This window comes from Myotis davidii, unplaced genomic scaffold (assembly GCF_000327345.1).
Source record: "Myotis davidii unplaced genomic scaffold, ASM32734v1 scaffold544, whole genome shotgun sequence".
In the NCBI taxonomy this organism is placed as follows: Eukaryota; Metazoa; Chordata; class Mammalia; order Chiroptera; family Vespertilionidae; genus Myotis; species Myotis davidii.
Window position 1 is genome coordinate 2,685,701 of NW_006297018.1, and position 26,389 is coordinate 2,712,089.

General features: G+C 42.4%; 1 protein-coding gene across 3 annotated transcripts in view; it reads left to right on the forward strand.

Annotated features, from left to right (window-relative positions):
• Window positions 1-22,839, forward strand: part of IL15RA (interleukin 15 receptor subunit alpha) — a 38,999-nt gene extending 16,160 nt beyond the window's left edge. The window contains exons 2-7 of one of the 3 annotated variants that reach the window (XM_006772615.2): window positions 7,447-7,641; window positions 9,428-9,520; window positions 11,468-11,656; window positions 12,197-12,229; window positions 19,060-19,141; window positions 21,843-22,839. In XM_006772615.2, the coding sequence (XP_006772678.1) occupies window positions 7,447-7,641; window positions 9,428-9,520; window positions 11,468-11,656; window positions 12,197-12,229; window positions 19,060-19,141; window positions 21,843-21,951 (701 nt within the window). In that variant the 3' untranslated portion in view covers window positions 21,952-22,839. The remainder of the gene's footprint in view (window positions 1-7,446; window positions 7,642-9,427; window positions 9,521-11,467; window positions 11,657-12,196; window positions 12,230-19,059; window positions 19,142-21,842) is intronic. The other 2 variants (XM_006772616.2, XM_006772617.2) reach the window with 2 other exon arrangements.
• Window positions 22,840-26,389: the final 3,550 nt, after the last annotated feature.

Consider the following 26,389-nt stretch of genomic DNA (forward strand, 5'->3'; position numbering starts at 1 on the left):
AAGGACTTACTGAAAGTCTAAATAAGATAATACCCTTAAGACACTGAAGAGGCTCAAGACAGTTTTTAAAAAAAATCTCTAAATTTCCATATTTTATTGCTCTGAAATTTAAATTGTTATGAGTGAGTTATAGGAACTCCCAAATTATACTAATACACCTACCATACTGAAAAGTTGATAGTAGCATTTTGGATATGAAACAAAGGATAGTTCACTATATTAAATGCTATTTATAATTTTAAATTTTTCTACAAATATCTCAATTGCTTATAATTATCATAATGAAGGAAGCCACTCTAGGACTTTAAAAGTACAAATTCAGAAATTCTAGGAAAATGTGTTTTTTAAATTATTTTTTTGTAATTTGGGGATGGAGAGAACCAAGATGGTAGCATAGGTAAACACCTGTATTTGCTGCCTTCCATAACCACATCAAAATTACAACTAAAATACAGAACAACTATCAGCCAGAACCACGGGAAAGCTGGCTGAGTGGACATACTACAACTAGAGAAGTAAAGAAGAAAGCACATAGACTGGTAGGAGGTGTGGAGGTGCGAAATGGGTTCGTCTGGCACCCGGGTGTGCCGCTTTTTTAATTGGGAGGGAGAGTGCCTCTGTGGAGGCTGCCCAGAGGAGCAAGGAGTCCCCGTCCCACACCAGACCCCCAGCCCAGGGATCCAGAGCTGGGGAAAGAAGTCCCTATGGGCCGTAAGAATTACGAACTGTACAAACCAATGCAGATTGGAGCTGAGTGACACACCGGCTGCTGGAGACCCAGCTGCTCCTCTTAAAAGGCTGGCACCACGAAGTGAATTTACAAGCTCCCACTTCCTCTGAGCTCCAGTCCCAGGTGAGGCTCTGGGGGACCCAGACACGCACAGGCAAGCTGTGTGCAGTGGATTTTGCATATGAATGGTCTGTCCTTTCTCAGGCTAAAAACCTGTCAAATAAGCTCCAGTTGAGACAGGGAGCCCCAAACCTGTCAATAAAAGCCCCCCAAATCGGCACCAGCACCAGCCTGCCTTGCTTCACAGCTGGGCCTCATCTGAGCACTTCCAAACCCGATACAAAGAGGAGGAATCTGCAGATCTCTGTAGCTCCTGCGGGGTGGCCCCAGGCAGTGGCTGACTTTGCACCTCCCTGGAGACCCAAGAGCCAGTGTACCAGTGGTCAGTGTGAGACCATACCAGATTACAACTCTACACATCCAAAAGCGACACACTCAAGAGGCAGACTCAGTGAGCACCAAAGCCCCAATGCTCCATAAGAGTGTCTCCTGCACAGTAGCTTTCCCACTGTAGTCACAGCTGGTCCCCACAGCCAATTGGCCTGGAGGTCAATTCCTCCCAGTGACAACAACAGCAATCAAGGCACAACTACAACAAAACTGTGCACACAGCCCACAAAGGGGTGCACCAAGAGTGTCCACCTCAGGTGATTGGGGAGGCTGAGCAACTGGGCCCTATAGGACACCTACTACACAAGGCCACTTTATCAACCAAGGAGACTTAGAAGCTAACCAATACATAGAAAAAAACACAAGGAAGCAGCCAAAATGCGGAGACAAAGAAACATATCATAAGTGAAAGAAATGGAAGAAAGCAAAGTACTGGATATTAGAGTTCAGAACCACGGTTTTAAGGTTACTCGAGAATCTTCTAGAAACCTCCAAGGAACTTAGTGAGACTTCTAAGGATCTTAGTGAGAATACCAAAATCATGAAAAAGGGCCAGTCAAAAATTAATCATACACTGACTGAAATAAAGAATAATATACAGAGGATCCAGTATAGATTAGAGAATCCCAAGAATCAAATCAATGAATCTTAAAAGCAGCAAGAGAAAACACAGTAACCTACAAGTGAGTACCCATACGACTGTCAGCTGATTTCTCAACAGAAACTATACAGGCCAGAAGGGAGTGGCAAGAAATATTCAAAGTGATGAATAGCAAGAACCTATAACCAAGAATACTCTACCCAGCAAAGCTATCATTTAGAATTGAAGGTCAGATAAAGAGCTTCACAGACAAGAAAAAGCTAAAGGAATTCAGCACCACCAAACCGGTATTATATGAAATGCTGAAGGGTATTCTTCAAGAAGAGGAAGAAGAAGAAAAAGATAAGGATAAAAAATATGAACACAAGTGACAACAAATACAGATCTATCAACAAATGAATCTGAAAATCAAATGAATAAGAAATCTGATGAACAGAATAAACTGGTGAATGAAATGGAATCAGGGGCATGGAAATGGAACAGACTGACAATTCTCAGAGGGAAGGTAGGGAGTGTGGGAGGGGTGTGTGGGAAGAGATTAGACAAAGATTTTATATGCATGTATGCATTATCTATGAACACAATAGGGTGGCGAGGGCCTGGGGTGGGGTGGGAACTGGGTGGAGGGAAGATATAGATGGAAAAAGAGGGACATCTGTAATAATATCAGCAATGAAGATTAATTTTTAAAAAAGTAATTTGGAGACATTATGTCCCTTTATGCTTAAATATTTCATTATATATTTATTGATTTCAGAGAGGAAGGGAGAAGGAGAGATAGAAACATCAATGATGAGAGAGAATCACTGATCAGCTGCCTCCTGCACACCCCGTACAGGGGGTCGAGCCCGCAACTCAGACATGTGCCGTGACTGGAAATTAAACAGTGACCTCCTGGTTCATGGGTCAATTCTCAACCACCGAGCCACACAGCCTAAGCAAGCCAACTATTTTTAGCATATCTGTCAATTTAGGTTCATCGGATTTTGGAAAGAATACCACAGATGCAATGCTGTGTCTTTCTCAGTGAATTGGATCAGGAGGCATATGATACTGATTTGTCCCAATATTACTAAATTGAATTTCGATCTACTGTAAGAGGGCTTTCTCGCCCTAGCTGGTTTGACTCAGTGGATAGAGCATCGGCCTGTGGACTGAAGCATCCCAGGTTCAATTCCAGTCAAGGGCACATGCCTAGGTTGCAGGCTTGACCCCCTTTCCCAGAAGGGGTGTGCAGGAGGCAGCCGATCAATGACTCTCTCACATCTTTGATATTTCTCTCTCTCTCCCTCTCCCTTCCTCTCTGAAATCAATAAAAATATATTAAAAAATAAAGTATCATCAGTTCTAATATTTCTTTTAAAAAGGCTTTCTCTTGTCTCAAATTTATTTATTTATTTACTTACTTACTGATATTAGTACAAACTTATGGAATTTTATTTTGTTCCATAATCTGTTACTATTTTATTTTAATATTCAAATTGCCCCAGATTTGGCTCACAAGAGCTGATTCAACCTGGCCACTGTAGCCTTTGAAATGTTTCTATCATTCTTTGAGCACTTCCTTACTTCCTGGCACAATATATTCCATACTCACTTGTGCTTTCAATGTCCTAACTCTGGAATCAGTCTTTTTGTAGAGACCAAGATCTGGGTACCAAGTATGTTTGCTGCTAATATGTTATTGCTTCTAGGCACTATCAAAGGACAAAATTAGCACACACATACACAGGTACATCCTTGCATGTACACACTCACACAGACACACAAGGGTACACAAACTCATGTACACATATGTGTACACATACACACTAATTACATACTAATATCTCCAACCTCAATTCTAGTTCAACACCATAGGGTACATTCTACTCATCCCTTTCCCCTTTCCATAGTTGTAATTTCTTCCTCCAAAACCTGGACTAAGTGTTTTTTTCATGGACGATAACTAGTTCCTACAAATTTTTCAAGAAGAAAAGGAGAGATGACAGTGACTTTATACCTTTGCCCCCAGATTTAACAGCGCAGATGGGCTTGGGAGGAAAATCTACAGAAGCTTCAAACAATCACTATTTTTTACTCATTATCTAGCCCAGCTTGTTTTCCCTTTTATTATTATTTTTTTAATCCTCACCTGAGGATATGTTTTTCACTGATTCTAGAGAGAGAGTAAGGGAAAATGAAAGGAAGAGGTAAAGAGACACATGGATGTGAAAGAGAAGCATGGATATGAGAGAGAAACATCAATTGTTTGCCTCCCATATACGCCCTGACCAGGAATCATATGTGCCCAGACCAGGGACCACACCTGCAACTTGGGTATGTGCCCTGACTGGGAATTGAACCTGAGACCCTTTGGTGCACGGGAGGATGGTGTAACCAACCGAGCTACACTGGCCAGGGAGGAAGGGAGGGAGAGAGAGAGAGAGAGAGAGAGAGAGAGAAAGAGAGAGAGAGAGAAACATTGATTGGTTGCCTCCCATATGGTCCGGGACTGAACCCATAACCTGCACATGTGCCTTGACCAGGAATCAAACTGGTGACCTTTCAGTGCATGAGACAACACTCCACTAATTGATCCATATGAGCCAGGGCATCCCTTCATTTTATTTTTGTGGCACCTATATTGACAGATGCTGAGAAGATCTTCAGGATAAGCCTGGAGCTGGTCTAATGGCTGCTGGATATACTGTTCGTTCTCATAGCTGAGCTTAGGAATGTGCCAGGATCAGGCAATTCTGGTCTGAAAGTCTGATGATTTCAGCTCCCTCATAGAACTGTGGACAGCCTAATTCCCAAATGGATGAGGTGAGCTTGGCCACCTATCCAGCTTAAACTGTGTACTAGGCCTGGAGGGGGACAGATTGTGGAAAATTTGATCAGCTTCCACAGCTCTGAATGTGAGGATGCTGAATTCTGGAACACAAATCTCCATCCACCCTGGACAAAGTCTCTGATCTCTAGCTGAGTGTTCAGGTGATGCTGATTTCTTTCTATATCCTTCAAATAAGCCACGCCCATTTGATTTATCCCAATAGAATCTGTGCCTGCTTTCCAGCAACCTGAGCCTTCTATTGGTCAAGCAGGATCTGGGTCAGCTTTGACTAAATAGCAGCTTTCTCCTTCCTGCTCACCTGCTTTCTGTGGATTGGCCCGCCTCATCTGTGATTCTAACTGCCACCATATTCAGTCTCCCCCTCAGACTACCCTCCTTAGTAGAAAGATTACTTCTCTCGGTTCTCTTGGATGAGTCCTAACCTTCTTGCTTGCTGATGTCCCAGCTGCTCAGAGAGACTTATTCAGGGTTCCACACTGGAACCAAAAAGCCAGCTGAAGGAAGCCCACTGAAAGATTTCTATGCTTTCCCGCTAACTTGGTAGATTACCTTGGTTTCTGCCCTTTGCCAGCACTTCAGCCAATGACCTTTTCAGTAATGGGGATGGGGGGAAGGGGGGCGCAGCAATACTTTCTCAACACGTCCATACAAGCTCCAGGACAATGGAAAATGCTGCAGAAGAATTTCCATGCCTGGGACTTTCCTTCCAACGCAGCCCACTCTAAGCCACCTCCTCCACTGCCTCAGGCAAAGCTTGGCCTCAGAAACTAGTTCTTGCTCATCTCCTCTGCATGCAAGAAAACCTTAAGTGTATTGAATTAATAGGAAAAAGCACATAAAAATCATACAATTGTGTCAGATAGGTAGATTTATGGGGGTGATCACTTCCTGTTATCTAAATGTCTAATCACTATGCTATACATCTGATACTAAATTAATAGTGTATGTCAACTACAATTGATTGAAAAATAAAATTTTAAAAAGATCATACAGTGTTTCAAGTGGCTAAAGAAAAATTTTGCTTTTAACCTTTTCTGCAATAGACTCTTTCTGGCATTGGACAGGACCTCATCTTAAGGATAAGCCAGCAATATTATTTTGGAACAAACATGGTAGAACAATACATTGGCTGGTCCTCACCTTTAAAAAAAAATTTAAAAAAATTTTTTCTTTATTAAGTTAAGAAAATATTTTTATTGATTTTTGAGAGAAAGAGTAAGGGAGAGGGAGAGAGAAACATCATTGTGACAGTGAAACATCGACTGGCTGCCTCCTGAACACCCCTATTGGGGATCAATCCTGCAACCCAGGCATGTGCCCAGACCAGGAATAAAACTGGCAACCTTTCCATGCATGTGATGATGCCCAGGCACTTGAGCTATACTGGCCAGGGCTTATTCTCATCTTTTAATTAGTAAAGACCCTTTTGGGGTTTCTTTATAGAACCCGAATCTACAAAATTGGTGCCAAAGAGGATACTGTTATCAAGGATTTAGAAATAGATTCTTTCCTGAGATCTGCAGCATTTTACATTAGGTACATGATAAATAATGCCAATTTCACAGTTTTTCCCAGTGAAAGAAAAAGTTATTTTTCATTTTTTGCAAGTTTTGTTGTTACATAATGTAGAAAAAAAGTAAAGTACTCCTACAACTCATTAAACATGTTTAACGTTTATGCTGCATGCTTTTATATAGGAATTTTTCTAACAATGCAAAAATATCAACAGGCCATAAATAATTAACAATAACAAAAAGTCAGTAATAAATATGGCATCCTCAAAATGAAAATGGCCAACATTTCAGTCCTTTATTCTCTTCTTGGGCCAATATCCTTAGATATCAACTTATGAAACTCCTCATTTCCACAGAACAGAATGAGAGCCACATTGCCAGGGTTTTTAGCTTACATGTTGGAATCAATGTTTAATTCCAGCTGTTACAAAAGTAGAGCCACCTGGGGAAATTCATCTTGCCTCTGGTTTCTTCCAAAAAAGTGAGAAGAATTAGATAAGCCGGTTATACATGTAGAAATTAAATAAATAGAACTCTTATATTAGAAGGCCAGACTTAAGCGTGGTGTTGAGGAAGAAATTTTATACATTCATTCTTTGAATAAGTATTTCTTGAGCACCTATTCTTGCCAGGTACTGTACTATGGAATACAATGTTGGGCAAAACAGATGTGACCCCTACCCTCTATAACTTACAGTGCAGATGGTGAGACATACAATTCATTACATCACCTCAACATCTTAAATACAACTATCCAGGGAAAGAACAGAGAACTCCGGGGCCTGACTGGGGGGTGAGGGAATACTTTCCTGAGGAAGGATGACAGATGGCCAGCCAAGAGTGGGGCAAGGGGAGGGAGGGAAGGCCTGGTAAGTGGCATAAGGGGACCGTAGGCCTCTGTGGCAAGGGGGAAGAGTAGCTAGAGAGGCAAGCAGGGCAAGTTCTGGATGATCCTTGAGGACTTAAGGATTTTAGTTTTTATTTTAAGAGCAGCAGAGTATCAGGAAAGAGCAAAGACATCAAATATGCATTTATAAAGATGATGCTGGCTGCCTGGAGGCTATTGCTGTTCGTTTAGGCAAGAGAACTCATAGGCTTGGTATGGATGAGGCAGAAGAGAAACAGAGGGATGGATACCTTTGAGAGAGATTGAGGCTGGGGAGGATGGGAAGTGAGAGTGAGGCAAAGGAGGTTTCCTCTGATAACTCCTCCATGTCGAGCTATGCTGAAAGTCTGGCACCTAAGGCAGGCTTCTGGAAGATTTCTGAACAAGCTGAAATTCGTTCATCTCTCCCTCTTATCTGTACTTTTGCAGGTACCACATGCTCTACTCCAACATCTATTGAACATGCAAACATCCAGGTCAAGAGTTATAATGAGAACTCCAGGGAGCGTTATATTTGTAACTCTGGTTTCAAGCGTAAAGCTGGTACGTCCAGCCTGACTAAATGCCTGCGTAACGAGGACACAAATATTACCCAGTGGACCATTCCCACTCTCATATGCATCAGTAAGTACCTTCCCCTGCACCATCCCTCCCTGCCACCCTTGCCAAGGACACATAGACAGCAGTGCTGCAATGTGGGTCATAGAATAGCCCACCTGAGGGGCCAAGAGATTTGTGGTGAGGTCTGAGGCTAAATAAACCAATAGACCTCTAAACAACATCTCTGGAGGTGGAAATACATGAGCTTTGGAGCAGGGAGGGTGTCACACAATTGTGGGTTCAAATCTTGGCTCTGCCACTTACCTAAACTCATGAGACTTTGGGCTTTCATATCTCGGAACTCTAGGTTTCTTATATAGGAAATGGACCCGATGTCCATTGTGGCTTGTTTGTAGAAAGATTCAGTGAAACCTGGTAAATATTAACTATTATTACCATCAATGCTTTAAGATTTTGATAGCAAGAATTTGGCTACAGACAAGGATGTGTGCTCAAGCATAGCTGCTTCCCAGAGAGCTTTTCCAATTTCTCCCTAGGAGAAGGTCTGCATTCTTCTCCAATGGTATCCATCCCAGGAGACTGCGGAGACACATGGGCGCAGCTTCCCTAACTCGGTTACCCAAGTCTGGTGTCCAGTCAGTGGTTCAGAGCAAGTGTGAGAGAAAGTCGCCAGAATCAATTTTTGTAAACCACCTACAACTGGATAACCATGCCAGAAGGAGTCAATTAATCTTGTGGTGGAAGCCAATTGTGCCATTTCCAGAAATACTAATCCACTTACTCTAGAAAAATATTAAGCCACAGTCTTCTGATTTAACATTTATTGCTTACTTGGTACAAGTCCAGCAGTGAGTGAGATGCTTTCTCATATAACATTTGTGAAAATTACCAACTTCTCTATGGGGGAAGCAGAGGTGTAAGGAGATGAGGTTTTGTTTGTTTGTGTTTTTGTTTATCCTCGCCGGATGGTTTTTTTCCATTGATTTTTAGAGACAGTGGAAGGGAGGTATGGAGGGTGGTGAGAAAGAGGGGGGCGGAAATAGATTGGTTGCCTCCCGTAGCGCCTCCCAACTGGGAATGGGTATCGAACCTGCAACCCTGGTACATGCCCTTGACCAGTAATCAAACCAGCAAATTGAACCCACAACCCTTTGGTGCATGGGCCCCATGCTCTAACCACTTAGCGACACCAGTCAGAGCAGACGGGAGGTTGTTCTATAGCAAACTCACTTTATTGTAGGACTCCTTGGAGAGCCAGACTTACTTATTGAATTTGTAGTGTTTAGACCACCTGGTGCCCCTCCCCCTCAACCTGTCCCTCCCTTTGCATGACTGTCATGCAGCCGTCAGAGGCAAAGCAAGGAGGAAGCCTTCTACTTGATGTAGAGGACTGACTGTCCCTTTCCCTGATCTTTTCAAGGATGCATGTATATATACAGCCTTGAAAGATGGAGACAGCACCTCCCTCTGGAGAGAAGGCAGACATGGTCATGCTGTTAATAAAAGACTCAGGTTCCCTGAGTTCAGGCTTCCTCTGCTGCGTTGCAGACCCACTGGATGTATCTATTCTGGCCCATCCATGTTGCCTCTCTGGGGCTTGGGGATGAGGGAATTGATGCAAATTTGCAGATACTCCTGCTGCCTATTGTGTTTGCAGTCTGTGCTTACATTTGCATGAGAACTGCAGGTTGGGAAACATTAATTGTAGTTTATTTCTTGTGTTTCTGACCTATCCTAAGAGACCAAATGTATCTGTTTTAAATTTGTATGTTTATTTATATCCAGTTCTGAAGCCACCCCAGGGTCCACCCTCAAGATCATAAATGCCATGTGGTTGTCCTCTCTCTAGGAGACCCCTCCCTGACCCGCCAAAGGCCATCCTCCACAGTAGCTCCAGCAGGGGTGACCCCAGAGCCAGAGACCCCCTCCCCTTCTGGAAAAGGTAGGAATGTTGGGAATTTTTTAAGGACTTCCATTCCCTGCTAACACTCAGGTCCCCACAAATCCCTCAGATTCATGGACCACTGCTGGAGTTCCACTACAAACTTATGTAATAGAACAAAACTATTTAAAAATCAAAAACAAAAACTTACCTTAGCTTAATTTTCTGTTTTAAACCAAAGGGGCTTGATATCCAGGTTTTATATGTGCATGATTAATAATGGTTTGAAATCCACTCTTATTATGTCAGATCAAACTTAACTGCTATCCTTGTCAATACTGCTCTCCGTCTCAGGGAGGTTCTGAGGTTTGGCCTGCCTCACATGTTAGCCCACCACAGTTTCAGGGATACTGGCAGAAAAACACAACACTCCTGGTCAGAGCTGTGGCCATCACTTTGTAAAGCATATAAATGTTGAATCACTATGTTGTATACCTGAAACTAATATAATACTGTGTCAATTATGAATAATTTTTTAAAAGCAACAACAAAAACCAGTATATGAGTTCTGATTCTAGAAAGAGCTCTGTAAGTATTAATAACAAAAGATGTGAATTTCAGAAACGTGAGTGACCCATGCAGAATTGCCTCCCAACAATCCTACGCACCAGCAAGTTAACTATGATGGCTCTGGTGTAGCAGCATTGCCCAAATCTGCCAATGTGTCACATTTCCACTGAGTCTTACGTAATCATCCATCCCAATTTCCTCAGCACTGACTCCGTGTTAAGAAAATCCAAAACCTTCGGTGCTAAATATCATGGGACAATGTGCCCCATGTCCTATGATACCCTTACTTTACACTTAACTCTTGATTTTTTTGTGTCCCATTTTCCAATTTGTGGGTTTTCCTAGCCCCTGTCTCCTCCCATCCAGGCACAGTCATTCTGTTATGCTTGGCATGCCTCCCTAGAGCAGGGTTCCTAATCTTGGCTGTCCACTGAGGTCACCTCGGAACTCTCGAGAGCAATCTGGGAATCAGAATTCTAGAAGCTCCCTGGGTAATTCTTAGGTAGCCAAGGCTGAGAACCACTGCTGAAGGGAGGATGGAAAGGCCAGAAAAAGGTGGTTCCTTCTAGTTAGCTGGCTACAAACAGAAGGCGGAGGCTGAGGTACTGGCTATATTTAAGATTGGGGCAGTTCTAAAGCTCCTTCGATGGGAGTCAAATCTGATTCACCCAAGTAATGAGAATCATCAAGTGGCCTCTCCCAGTTCTGACTTCATGCACCAAACATTTGATCAGATGAAACTGTATGGTCGAAATCTCAGATGTGAGATTGTCATCTTTGACAGAAAGTGATGTTGCTATGGACACTTGGATGGGAATACTCGGGGAACTCTATGCAAAGTATCTGGACTGCTGGAAGTCTGGGTAGTATGAGGACGTGAGTAAGGATTAAAGGGCATGAGAACTTCTCACAGCATTTGTGGCTGGGAACACATGGGAAAGCAGCCCAAATAATGTGGCCGATGGCCAAAGATGCCGAGACCAGGGCAAAGCCCTTCAAATACACTCTATAGTTCAGATGGGCTGAATCTCAGGCTCCCTCTTATTTAGAAGTTTTGTGAAAACATATATAAAATAAAATAAAACCAGCATCCCAGACATCTCGGCTTTGGCAAATACTGTTCCACTTGTGTGTGTGTGTGTGGTTTTTTTTTTTTTGAGCCCAATCTTCTCTAGTAAACAGCCTGGATCTACTCTAATCTTTGTAATTTACTCTGCAAATCCTCTAGCATTCTCAAAAGTCTTATGGCCACCCCGGATGGATGACTACGTTACACACACTTAAGGGATTTTCGCAAAGATCCATGGAGCAGTGTCCTGGGGGAGGGCTGGCCCAGGGTGGGCTCCTTAGAGCACAGATTAAGTTCACTCTCCTCTGGAGCTAAGAAAGTTACTATTCTAAACATTTATGTTCTCCATGTGTTGCACCTTCTGACAGAGCCAGCTTTCATTTCCAAGCCAGACACCACAGTGGCCACAAAGCCAGCTGTGGTTCCGGGCTCCAGGCTGACATCCAAATCTCCTGCAGGAACCACAGGGGTAGTCAGGAGTGAGCCCTCCCAAGCCCCACCTCAGACAACTGCAAAGTCCTTGGAACACACTCCCTCCACCTCCCTCGAGAAGCCAGGTTGGCACCGTCTTTGCACACTTTAGGGGAGTTCAGCTCTCTGCCTGCATGACATAATACCCTCCAAAATCAGAACAACCTGGCAACCCTCCGCCACCGGCTCTAAGCCACAGGCTTCTTGCTCTTGTCTCTGTTTTGTGCTCCACCCTGGCTCAGTCCAGGTGAAAAGGAAGTCCATTTCCCAAATGTGCCAAGTCTCACCGTATTAACTTGCTTTGCTAAGAATCTGAATAATATCGGCCTCCTCCTAATGTGGGAGGACGAGGACGCTTCCCACCCGCTGGGGTCATGATCTATGGGATGGAGGAGCACTCGGTAACCTGTATCTTCTGTAAGGGCACATCTGACTCTTAAGCATGGCCCAGCCTGTAAATGAATTAATGACCTTGCTTGTTCTTTGCTAAAATGAATTTGGTTTTTCCAGCCATGCATCTCTCAAGGCTTTAAGATAGGAACCAAACTGTGCAGAATTTCTCCTGCTTAATGAGAATAGTACCTTTAGGACTACCATCATAACTGAGCTGCAATCTCTTCCCTCAGGTGCACATTCATCCAATTTCACAGCTGTCACTGGTAAGTATTTCCCTTTGTCCTGGAAGTGCTGAAGGGCAGGGGACTTGTCCCAGGAAGCTGAACAGTCCTGGTTTGTGCCAGTTGTCCCAGCATGATCACTACTAGCATCCCCTTTCACTCTCAAGAGTATCGGTGTAGAAAGTAAGTTACAAGATCACCCTATTTATGGAATTCTTTATTTGACATCACTATTTTCATATTGGCACCTTACCAGTGTCAGGCTCCTGATATGGAAACCAAAGAGTAGACACATCACAAAAAGGGCCTATTCAGCAATTCAGTTCTACTAAGCAGAGCTAGACGCCTGTCCAAGACTTACTAAGTAACCAGGAGTGCGTGCTGGCACTGTGGAGATGACACTGTTCTGCTGACATACAAACTGCATTACTCCCCCAGAGTGTTAGTGAGCATGCACCTACAGCCAGACCATTCAAATTTCTCCGTCTAGAAGCCTTTTTACAGGAGATGCACACAACACTAAGACTAGGGGAGAATGTCCCAGTAAATATAAGGAGGAAGATGGAAAATTGTTAGCAAGAATGAAAGAAAAAGATGAAAGGGGGAGAGGAAAGCTCAGAGAAGAGAGGAGAGAAAACGAGAAAGAAGCCAGGAGAGAGAAATGCAATAAATAAGAAAGGATCTGATACTTTTGTCTGAGAGGTTTTCAATGAACTGAAAACCACTCTAATGTCATATGGGCAAAATGATTTCTATTTTTGATTTACAAGTTTTCCTGCTAGAGAAAGATTCATATTTTTGTGGTTACATTTTATCTGCATTAGTGTCATCTGGAAAAAAAAAAAGTGGCTTTGGTCATCTCAGCAGTTAGTTGATTAGAATTTTTTTTAAAATCAATCATATATACAAAGTCAAGACAGTGTGGAAAGGCTCTTTGGAGAATATTTTCACGGAGAAACTATGGCATTTAATGGTAAGGATATGAAAACAAGAATATATTTATCATTTCAGGGGAGACCAATAAATAAAGAAGCCAATCTAATTTTTCTTTTTAAGTCCTGTACTACATTAATCTTTCTACAAAGTTTTAAATTTTTTATTCATTTAAAAAAATATTTTTTGATTGATTTCAGAGAGGATAGAAGAGGGAGAGAAACATCAGTGATGAGAGAGAATCATTGGGTGGCTGCCTCCTGCACACCCCCTACTGGGGATTGAGCCCATAACCCGGGCATGTACCCTTGGCCAGAATCAAACCCTGGACCCTTCAGTCTGCAGGCCAACACTCTAACCACTGAGCTAAACCGGCTAGGGCTTTATTCATTTTTTGAACTGAAAATTTTTGCACATTGTTTAAAAATAAAAAATTACAAAAGGATATATAGTAAAAAGTAAGCCCTCTCCCTGACTGAAAATCATCTGTGGGAAGGAAGAAATCCCCTGCTACCAGATTTCTGTGTACCCATCAGAGAAAGTCAGTATGTCAACAGCACACAGAGGATATGTGATGCCAGCCAGTTAGGTATTTTATTTTCAAGGTTCTGTACTTTGTTTTCACTTAATGCTATATTTTGGAGATTCTTCCACATCAGTATATAAAACTACATCATTCTTTTTAAGAACTTAAAAATATTCCATTGTATGGATTTACCACAATTTATTTAGCCAACTCTCTATTTGGACACGAGACTGCTTACATTCTTTGGCTATATTACAAACAATGAAAAATTAGAAAGCCTTGTATTGTTTTGCATATGTCTGAATATATCTGTAGGATAAAAACTTATACATAAAGTTTTGGGGCCATATTTTCTATGTAGATTTTCAAACTATTTTATTATGGACTATAATCTATTTTTTCTAATTTATGTCTTTCACTGGATTAAAATATCAGAAACTCACTCCCAAATTCTGAAATGTAATATAATAAACATTAACTGAACATGTACAATAAAGATAGCTATGTGCAAAGAACTGTGAAAATACCGAGATTTAAAAGAAAAAAAAACCCCCAGCTTTAAACCATTCATATTGTATGAATAAGATTATCTTCTTTCAAGCTGCTTAAATATAAAGATAGACATGTTTCCCTGGCCACTCAGTTGGTTGAACATCATCCCATGCACCAAAGGTCACTGGTTTGGATGCCAATCAGGGCACATGCCTTAATTTCAGGTTCAAACCCCAGGAGGTGGGGGATGGAGGGGCAGGAGGCAGCCAATTGATGTTTCTCTCTCTCATCAATGTTTCTCTCTCCCTCTCCCTTCTCTCTCTCAAAAACACCAATAAAGACATTTTTTTAAAAAGGCAGACATATTAAAACTATAAGAAAGCAAGAAATTTCAGCAAGGAGATGAAAAGTAGCTATATTTCATTATGTATTACTTGAGTTTCATCCGCTAAGAAGGTGTATGCTAAAATGAAAATCATGCTAACTTTCTAAAAAACTTAGTTATAATGCCTTCAAAGTATGTCTCATACAATCCCAGCCACCTAAGACCTAAGAGTATGCCCAGGCCAGGTATCAGTGACAGAGGTACTCGCTGGTTCCCTGGGCATCAGTGGCTGTTGCTATTTCCACATGAATAAGCAATCAGTTGAGCTCATCTTTGTAAAAAAATATATATATAAATGATGCTTTATACTATAGTGGTTGCTCAGTAAATGTTAACATAATGTTTTAATCAACCCATTGATACTACCAATATCATTTATTTTTTAAATAAGGTTATAAAAGATATCACAACTTTTAAAGTTGCTTTCTTTAGTCCAACAGAAATATTGAATGAATAAGTAGTGAATGAATGAGCAACTATTAAGTAAATTTGAGGGCTTTAACATCTAAATAAATATTCAGGAAGTGTTGCTTATCATCTCATTGTCTCAAGTATCTACTGCCTCACTTGGCAGCCCTTTTTATCAATAACTTTATTCAATTTTTCCAATATCTGGTCTCTGATACTTGACTAAGCTATTCTTGAAGCATCTCAATTCTGTGTAATAAAGAGAGAATATGCTAATTGACCCTCACACCATCACAAAGATGGTGGCACCCACAGCCAATAAGAAGGGAATATGCTAATTGCCCCGCCCTCAAAGATGGCAGCGCCCACAGCCATAAAATGGTTGGCAGGGGAGGGCAGTTGGGAGCGATTGGGCCAGCAGGGGAGCAGTTAGGCATCGATTAAGCTGGCAGGGGAGTGGTTAGGGGTGATCAGGCTGGCAAGCAGAAGCGGTTAGGGTCAATCAGGCAGGCAGGCAGGCGAGCAGTTGGAAGCCAGCAGTCCCATATTGTGAGAGGGATCGGGCCTAACCGGCAGTCGGACATCCCCCAAGGGGTCCCAGATTGAAGAGGGTTCAGGCTGGGCTGAGGGCCACCCTCTCCCCCCAAATTTTGTGCACCAGGCCTCTAGTTGTAAAATAAAAGGTCAAAACGTCATCTATGAGTGTGTTTACATGGCCATCTTCATTTAGTACACTAGGAGTGAGGAGTTCCTTTTTCTGCCACATCTGAAATAAGTTTGCTACAGTCCATATACTCAGCCTTTAACAGAAGCTACCTTTGTAACGTTCATCTGTTCAACCAATAGAAATGGAGGTTCTATTTTGTGGCAGGTCTGGTACTAACCTGCAATGAAATGCAGATTTCTCATTAAAAAGCAAATGGCACTTTAAATGTATGTATTTCAACTTATGGGATGGTAATTATTTAATTCAGTCAAGTAAGTATTGATTATCTACTCTGAACCCCACACTTGGAATGTGCTTAGTAAAGTAACAGATACTAATAGAAGAAGAAAAAAAACTTAGGAAAACTGCCCAGAACTGACATTCTTACTTCAAAATTGCCCTGATCAAATGCAGACACACAAGGACTCTGGGCACAGTGACAGAAATACGTACTACTCCCCGATTGACCTAGTTTGCAGGTACTGCTAAGGAATGGCGATTCCCTGTATGACCACAGAGGACATTTCATCATCCACATCCAAAAGTGGCCCCTGGCTTCCTAGGCTACCTTCTGTGCCCCAGACCCAACATGCATGTTGAATGGTAGGTTGAATGCTAGGCAGGCAGTTATTAGCCTTTCTGGCCTCCTGTGCAATAATCCACCTTTTCTCCTCTCTCTCCCAGATTCTAATCCTCCTCCAACTCATGAAATCTCTTTCACTTCCTTTTCCTATAATCCATGCACCCCTAGTAAACACAAAAGGGTGGAGGACTTTGGCAGTTGATATCTTAGTCCATTGTTGTAGTAATTCTGGTTTCAATTTCTTTACTAAATATGTCTGTATATAACTGAGGAAGAGGTCAAGGGTTTGGGTTTAAGTCACTGAGTTCAAATTGCTTTGTTGTATCATTGGCTCAGGAGCCCTCTTCTCCCTTGAGTTTGAGTCTGTAGTTTATATTCTCATTACAAATAAACAGGAAGAAGCATTGTGAAATACTGTTTATATCAACTTGCCTTTTCCAATAAATCTCTCCATGAACAGTAAATGCATGCCAAGCTGATTAGTTAACGTGAAGAAATAGTTTATTATCAGCTACAATATCTCTGCTAATAAAAGACTCCTGATTTTTAGTCATACTGATGAGTAATGTTTTTTAAAAAGTCAAAATAACTTTCACTAGTTTTCCAAGTTTGTTGTTACTTCTTTTAGAACAATTTTTCTATGCTTTTTTCTACTGCAATTAGTTTTGTTGCCGAAACCGGTTTGGCTCAGTGGATAGAGCGTCGGCCTACGGACTGAGGGGTCCCAGGTTCGATTCCGGTCAAGGGCATGTACCTGGGTTGCGGGCACATCCCCAGTGGGGGATGTGCAGGAGGCAGCTGATCGATGTTTCTCTCTCATCGATATTTCTAACTCTCTATCTCTCTCCCTTCCTCTCTGTAAAAAATCAATAAAATATATTTAAAATAAATAAATAAATAAATAAAAGCTGAATAATATTCCATTGGATGAGTATTAACACATTTTAACTAATTTTCTACTGATAAGATATTTAGATGAACATTTTAAAAATTATTTTACACAGTACTTCAGTGAATATTCCTACATATACTTTCCCATTTCCTTAGAATGAGTCCTAGATATGCACCCCTATGTTCATAGCAGCACAATTCACCATAGCTAAGATCTGGAAACAGCCTAAGTGCCCATCAGTAGATGAATGGATTAGAAAACTGTGGTACATCTACACGATGGAATACTATGCTGCTCTAAAAAGGAAGGAACTCTTACCATTTGCAACGGCATGCAATAATAGATACAGAGGCAAAGCTGCCTCAAACAGAGTGTCAAACTGCAGCGGGAAGGCCGGGGAGGGTCCGGGGGCGGGAGGTAGGGGGGTAAGAGATCAACCAAAGGACTTGTATGCATGCATATAAGCATAACCAATGGACATAAGACACTGGGGGATAGGGGAGGCTAGGGGACTGTCTTGGGAGGGGGGAAAAATGGACACATATGTAACACCCTTTGTAATAAAAAAAATAAATTAAAAAAAAACACAATGAGTCCTAGGAGTAGAACTGGAGAGTTAACTTATATGGTCTTCTCTAGAGCTTTTGTTATGTTGCCAAGTACCTTTGAGAAAAACTGTACCCATTTACATTCACTCCTACAAAGCAGAGAATCTGGGTGTTTCCCATATCCATATAGTTAACCTGCATTTCAATAGGGTTGGATTTTAAATGACAAGCCCTGGGGTTTTACCCTTGCCTACAAGGTTGTGTGTTGGTTGTACAGGGACAGGTCTGAAAAGTTTCATGGTCTTGGAGACTAATTGGTTCATGGTCCACCATGAGACAACTGGCTCTCCAGATGCTCAGGGTTGTCACCTTGCAAGTGGGGCAGCCAGGTGATTTTTGCAGGGACATTTCATAATATTAAGGCAAACTGGCAAAAGCTGTTTGGAGTGTATTATTGACTCAGTGTTTTAAAATAGTTATGTTCACCCACCCTTTTGCTTCCACTTGAGGATCCCACTCTTCCTGTCTAATAAATCGCAAATGCTGTTGTGGCTGCTGGCCTTCCACCCTCAAATCCTCCCACCATCCATGCAGTTCCTTTCAACTTAGTCAACAGTTTTTTCCTTTTCCTAAGCATTACTATATTCTCCTCTTACCTGTAAGATCTCTCTTGTCACACCTCTTCTTTCTCTTTACCACTCTTCCTCTGTCATAAAAATAGTAGCAAGTAATGCTAATGGAATTGGAAGGAAAATGGCCCTGCAAGCTATCATTTCTAAATCAAGATTCTGCGAAGCTGCAGAAAAGGGGGAGGCTATGCCAGAGGACAACTGAGGAGGACCCTTACCATGCCTACTTCCTTCACTTTGGATTTAGCAGCAAGCATTTCTTCTCACGAGGTGCTTACTTTCCCCTCCTGACTTACTCCCACCCCAGCCCATCACTCACTCTGCTCAGGAAGGACAAGGATTAGGAGCACGGGACATGGGATAACATGAACTGGACAGTTTGAACTGGCAGTGTTGGTGGGAAAGGAATGTAGTTTTTGCCCAGAGATAGAATAGATTGAATTGCATGGAACCTTAAGAAATGTTAATAACAGTAAGCTGTTTGGGAAGGCATTTGTATCTCTCTGCGGGAATGTAAACTATACAGAATTTTCAGATTCGTAGAAATTAACCTTATAGGGGGATAAATGGTGATGGATGGAGACTTGATTTGGGGTGCTGAACACACAACACATTGTACAGATGATGAGTTGTAGAACTATGCACCTGAAACCGGTATAATTTTATTAACCAGTGTCACCCCGATAAATTAAATGAAAAGGGAAAAAAAGGAAATGAATCTGCTACCTGGACTTTTAGCATGATGCCAGCTTAGTTCTCTTCTTTTACAGTGGCAACCATCTCCACACCTGTCACTGTGCTTTGTGGAGCATGTGTGGTATTACTTCTGATATGTTACCATAAAAAATCAAGGTGAGTGGCACAAGAGAATCACACTGGACAAGATTCTTCCTTTCCTGCAAGAAAAGAGTTCATTATTATGACCCTGGGCCTGCATTCCCAATGAAGAATCCCTTTCCTGACTAGAGACACAGGCTCTCACTCTCACCCTGCTTTTACATTGGCCAAAAGGAGTGTCGGCCCTGGCTGGTGGCTCAGTTGGTTGGAGCATCGTTTCATGTACCAAAAGAAGGTTGTTTCGATTCCCAGGAAAGGCACATACCCAAGTTTCAGTATGTGATCCATATGGAAAGCAACCGATCCATGTTTCTCTCTCACACTGATGTTTCTCTCTCTCCCTCCCTCTCTCTAAAACATATCCTCAGGTGAGGATTTAAAAAAACACACAACAGTGTTGCAGTTGAGCAGTCACATTGAGCCAGTCTTAGAAAGCCATTTACTTTCCTAGGCAGGCCACTCGTCAGAAGTGGGGCAGCAAGAGATGGTGACACAGGGCCAATTTTACCAATAGCTAATTCAGAAAGAAAGTATGTGCCAACTAACCAATTTGATAGGCAATTTGTATCACTTCTTATCATATAGGCATGAATATATTCTTCTTCAATGCACTCATTACATATGGATATACTTTTTTATAAATACACTCATTAATGTCAGTCTTACTTTTGTATTTCTGTTCATTGAAATTCTACATTTCAGCATTTGTGACAAAATTGTTTCTGCCACTTGCTGAAATTTCAAACCTTATTATTTTTCTAATCTTCAGGCATTTTTATCATTTTTTTGTTAAAGCTTCAACTGACACATTAACCTTTATTTTATTTTATTTTTTAAATTCTCCTTAAACTTTTTAAAATGAATTTTTCTTTTTTTTTTTAAATATATTTTTATTGATTTCAGAGAGGGAGAGGAGAGAGATAGAAACATCATTGATGAGCGAGAATCATGGATTGGCTGCCTCCTGCACACCCACTACTGGGGATCAAACCTGCAACTTAGGCATGTGCCCTTGATCGGAATAAAACCTGGGACCCTTCAATCTGCAGGCCGATGCTCTATCCACTGAGCCAAACTGGCCAGGGCTAGTCTTAATTTTATACTTCTACCAATTAGTAAGCAATATTTCAGCATTCCATATTGATGTAGTTGCTCTGGATCCTTTCTCAGCTTTATACAATCAATGGACATACGATTTGTTGAAAATAAACTTTTAGTTACTAGTAAAAATTATTCTTTTGTAAATATCATATCAATATAAAGACTATACTGCCCTTTGAGCCTAACTTCGAAAAAATGAACATTTCATGAAATACTACTGTAAAGCCAAAATGAAAACATCATCTAAAAATGTACATAAATCTTCAAAAGCTGTTAATACCATCTCAACCAATAAGAAATGCCATAAACTTCATAAATAGTTGAGATTAACTAAGATTGCTATATTACTTAAAAACTTATCAAAAAAATTAAAAAATGTTAAAATGTTGGCACAATGTATTTTAAAAGGATTTTTAAAATGTAATAATTTCCATATAAAATGCTATATTTGGAGTTACATTCTTAAGAGATTATAATGACTATAATCATTGACTATGTATTTTTAAAATATATTTTTATTGATTTCAGAGGGGAAGGGAGAGGGAGAGAGATAGAAACATCAATGATGATAGAGAATCATTGGCTGCCTCCTGCATGCCCTACACTGGTAATCAAGCCCACAACCTGGGCATATGCCCCGACTAGGAATAGAACCATGACCTCCTGGTTCCCAGGTTGAGATGCTCAACCACTGAGCTATGTTGGCTAGGCGACTATATTTAAAAAGAGTACATACACAATCTTTTAAAAGAATAATACATTAAATTATATTCTTTAAAAGTATTTGAAAATGTGGTATATATGGCCAATAAATATGCTCATAAGAAGAAAATATCAATATTCACAGACTATGTTAAAGAAATATTCATAATCACCTCTTTAAGAATTGGTAAACCTCCAAAGAGCTCAATGTGCTTATTTTAAAATGTCCTAAATGTGCTTATCCTCAGAAGGTGGGTTAAATAATGCATGGAAGAAATTGCTGACTCAGACATTCATGGCCTAAAAATCACATTGTTTAACAAAGAAACCTGAAATTAAGGTGTTCTGTCCCCCCCACCCCTTGATTACTCAGGAACTGATCAATATATTTTTTTTACTTTTTAAAATGTTTTTATTGATTTTTTAGAGAGAGAGAGATAGAAAGACACATTGATCGGTTGGCCTCCTGTACATACCTCTACTGTGGATCGAGCCCACAACCCAGGCATGTGCCCTGACCAGGAATCGAACCCATGACCTCCTAGTTCCTGGGTCAACACTTAACACTAAGTGCCAAGAACTTTTTTTAAAGTTTTATAAATATTGTATCACTTTTATCAGGATTATCACATCTGGCTTAGCGCAACTCCTAGTTACTCTCTCCTTCTCTTGTTCTTGACATTTGAACTACCAGTTTTCAGCAGAGGGTTGGCAAGGTATGGGGGAAGCTGCTCCAATAGCATATGGAAATCTTTGGTGGATAAGGGGATTAAAAATACCGAAAACCCTAAAAATAGGATTTAAATAGTATCTGCGAGTGCAGTTTTCTCCATCTGAGTGTTCAATAGGGACTGTTTACTCAATTTGAGGGCAATGCTATCTTTTCAAAACCTGTGAATTATTTGCTTTACAGGCAAACTTCCCAAACACCCAGTGATCAAGTGGAAAATATGGAAGATATCCCAATGACTGGAGGAAACAATGGCAGAGAGGAGGATACAGAAAACTACCACACAGTCTAGGAAACTCCAAGGAAAACCCGGGCCAGCAAGGGCTACAGCGAAGGCACCAACTCTGCTCTGGCCAGAGGGGACCTAGAAAAGACTCAAGGAGTTGGGCGCCAGGGAGAAGCCACCAAGATGTGCCCACTCTCGGCACTGTCTGCATCAGTAGGTTCTCCAGGCTTAGGATGGAAGCTCGATGCCTGCCCTGCCTCAGAGATGGCGCCAAGTTCCCAGAGTCCCAGCCATTGAAGGCCTCAGGTCTTCCTATCAGAGCTTTTATTTCATTATGATATTTACTCAGGATAACTTATCAGCTTGACTCTTCCATCCCTCCTCCTGACTGGCAGTTTACAAAGAAAAGAAATATATCTGAGACTCTAAGTGAATTTAGTAGGCTCCTCCTGGCTTGAGAGGTGTCTATAAGGATGACATTATCATTTCAGCTCCTAAAACTCTCTCCAGTTAGGTGCTCTGCTTACACTGAAACGGAGCAAAGAGATATTGTGCCCAGTGAATTCTCTTAATTTAAGGATTCAGAAAGAAAACTGAATTCAGTGACGTTTTCCATATAAATACATGTATATTTATACTTTGTTTATTATCCTACTAGTAGCCTTGCACATGAATCCGTGTGCCAATAGCTCTCTGCGGGGCCTAGCCACTCCGCACCTGCTTCCCAGAGGCTCTCTGTGGCCCAGAGGCCCGTCCGTGGCCCAGAGGCCCATCTGTTTTATCTGTGTTATACAGTCTTGGTTCTGGCATTTGCATGCTTGGTGTAGCAGGAACGAGAAGAAAACACCCATTCATTTGTGAAGTGCCCAGAGTGGCTGTGCCTCCATGAGCCATGTCTTTTGGATTTCCCCAAGTGGTGTTCTGCACCTCTTCTTGGGCCTCCAGCTTGCATACCTCTTTGCTCGGTGTAGCAGGAACAGGAAGAAAACACCTCATTCATCTGTGAAGTGCCCAGGGTGGCTGTGCCTCCATGAGCCATGCCTTTCGGATTTCCCCAAGTGGAGTTCTGCGCATCTCCTTGGGCCTCCAGCACTGCTAGCGTGTGCACTCTTTCCCTCCAATTAAAATGAGTAAGTCACAGGGATGACATGCTCCTGTCAGCACTCACTCATGTAAATTGAGTGAGTGCTGACAGGAGCCCATTCGCAGCTGGGCGCGGAACACTTGCCTTATCACCAGGGTGATGACGCAAGTATTTCATGCCCCGGCCTGGCCAGAAGCCCATCTACGGCCAGGTGTGGAACGTCTGCCTTATCGCCATGGTGGTGAAGCAAGCATTCTGCCAGGCCGCTCACGCTGCTTGCTCTCAGCGGCTGACCCCCACTGGGACTGGGGGACTCCGGCGGGGCTGAGAGGACTGGGCGCTGCCATCTTGTGGCTATGGGTGCTGCCATCTTTTGTGATGGAGTGATGGTTAATTTGCATATTACCCTTTTCTTAGATAGGATATAATAAAAGCCCAGTGACCAAATGGCGGAATGGCCAGAACAACTGGTTGCTATGACGTGCACTGACCACCAGGAGTCAGATGCTCAATGCAGGAGCTGCCCCGTGGTGGTCAGTGTGCTATGACAGTGGGAGCACTGCTAGGCTGATCGGGATGACAGGCTGCTCTTGCTGCGAACCCCGGGCTGATGGGCAGGAACCCGGGCTGTCATTGTCACCTCCTCGCCCCAGGCTCCTCCTCCTTGCTCCCTGCCACCTCCTCCAGATGCCTGCAGGCTGTGCAGCACCACCACCGCTGCCGCTGCTGGGCTCACAGAGCTGATCCTGGAGGCTGGGAGGTGGGTTCGTGGCTGCTGTGGCACTGAGGCCTACTCTGCCACCTCTTAGTGCTAGTGTCCTTGAGCCCAGCCCTGACTGGGTTCCCTGGAGAGGCAAGTGGTCCAGCTCCACAGAAGATGCTGGACCAGGGAGCAGCTGCTCAGAGGGTGGTCCACAGCCACTCAGCTGACTGGATGAGCAGTGCTCCCACAGCGGGCTGATCCCCACAGGCCACGCCCCCCACCAGTGCACGAATCCTATGTACCAGGCCTCTAGTATCTACATATTATGACTTGCATTTTGAAATTGTATCTTACACAAACAAAATAAAATGTCTATTTTCAATTTAAAAATGCAGTAAAACAATCACTGAGTAGAAATGAACATCAACAACAATGAACACCAAGCCCTGACCAGTTGTTCAGTGGTTAGAAGGTTGGCTTGCAGATCGAAGGGTCTTGGGTTCAATTCCCAGTCAAAGGCATACACCTTGGTTTCAGGTTCGATCCCCAGGCCCAGTCAGAGGCAACCAATGGATGTGTCTCTCTCATGTCAATGTTTCTCTTTCTCTCCCCTTTCCCCTCCTCTCTCGCTTTTACTCTCTCTAAAAATCGATGGAAAAAATATCCTCAGATGAGGATTAAAGAAAAAGAACACTAAGAGGATAAAAACCAGGAATGCAGAGTCCCAAATGGTTGAGCGCAGCTTTTCCAAAAGGAGAAAAACAATCTTGCCTAAAGCTGGATCAGATCACAGTCTGAGATAATTTCTAATGGGATTTCCATGTAAGAAGCCACAAATGGCAGATTATGGGCCAAGTATTCCCGGTACACACATGCTCTTGCTTTTTTTCCTCTCCTTTCCTTCCTCCCTCCCTCCCTCCCTTCCTTCCTTCCTTCCTTCCTTCCTTCCTTTCCTGTTTGTAACATCTATACCAGCCGTGGGCAAACTATGGCCCACAGGCCGGATCCGGCCTGTTTGAAATGAATAAAACTAAAAAAAAAAAAAAACCGTACCCTTTTATGTAATAATGTTTACTTTGATCCGGCCCATTTGAAATGAATAAAACTAAAAAAGAAAAAAAAAAAGACCATACCCTTTTATGTAATGATGTTTACTTTGAATTTATATTAGTTCACACAAACACTCCATCCATGCTTTTGTTCCGGCCCTCTGGTCCAGTTTAAGAACCCACTGTGGCCCTTGAGTCAAAAAGTTTGCCCACCCCTGATCTATACTAACAAAAGCCTAAGTGACCGTCACGCCCTCATGTCGTCACAAGATGGCCGCCCCGTTATCACATGGCTGCCCCCACATCATCACAAGATGGCTGCCCCATGTCATCACAAAAATGGCCACCACAAGATGGCTGCCCCCACGTCGTCACAAGATGGCTGCCCCCACATGTGTCACAAGATGCCGCCACAAGATGGCCGGCAGGGGAGGGCAGTTGGGGGCGATTGGGCCAGCAGAGGAGTGTTAAGGGGTGATCAGGCCGGCAGGAGAGTGGTTAGGAGGTGATCAGGCAGGCAGGGGAGTGGTTAGGGGGTGATCAGGCTGGCAGGGGAGGGGTTAGGGGGGGATCAGGCAGGCAGGCAAGGAGTTAGGAGCCAGCAGTCCTGGATTGTGAGAGGGATGTCCGACTGCCAGGCATCCCCCGAGGTATTCCAGATTGGAGAGGGTGCAGGCTGGGCTGAGGGACACACACACCCAAGTGCACAAATTTCATGCACTGGGCCTCTAGTTTTAAAAATAAAATCAAGGGCCTAATTCCATATCCTCATTTTATAGATGAGAAAACTGAGGCCCAGAGAAGTTGACTTACCCAAGGCCACATGGCTCAATTAATACCAGAGAGTTTGAACAGAATTTGGGATGGAGGGGTGGGGAGTAGTAGTCCTCACTGTAAACCAGCTTTCAGTTGCCCAATCACACAGCCAGGGGTAGCCAGGTTGCCATCACAGGCTCTTGAGAGGTGGAGCATAGCAACCAATTCATGGTCTTTCAGAAGCTCTCAAAGTGCCCTTTCTTCTTTGTGTCACCAATTTAGATGGTTTCAAAAGTGAAGGAAGAGTAGGAATTTAAATGGCTAGTGCTGGGAATTTTAGAGCCATACCATTTCCACTATGTGCAAATATCTTTTTCAATCAATAGAAAAACTGGCTGCTAACATGTGAGCTGAGCCATTTTTTTTCACTCCTGGCCTTAATTACTTCATTATCCTGAACCTACCTGATTTAAACTCTTCAGCTATTTGCCCCTAAGTTTCTAGGTCTGGCTCCAGTTTGTACTTTTTAAGAAGTGTCAAGAATTTGACCCTTGCGGAGAAAAAAAAAACACTTGTGCACTGCTGGTGGGAATGCAGACTGGTGCAGCCACTATGGAAGACAGTATGGAGTTTCCTCAAAAAGTTAAAAATGGAACTCCCATTTGACCCATTGATCCTACTCCTAGGAATATATCCCAAGAAACCAGAAACACCAACCAGAAAGGATATATGCACCCCTATGTTCATAGCAGCACAAATTACCATAGCTAAGATTTGGAAACAACCTAAGTGCTAATCAATGGATGAATGGATTTGAAAACTGTGGTACATATACACAATGGAATACTATGCTGCTGTAAAAAAGCAGGAATTCTTACCATTTGCAATGGCATGGATGGAAGCCAGGCTGCT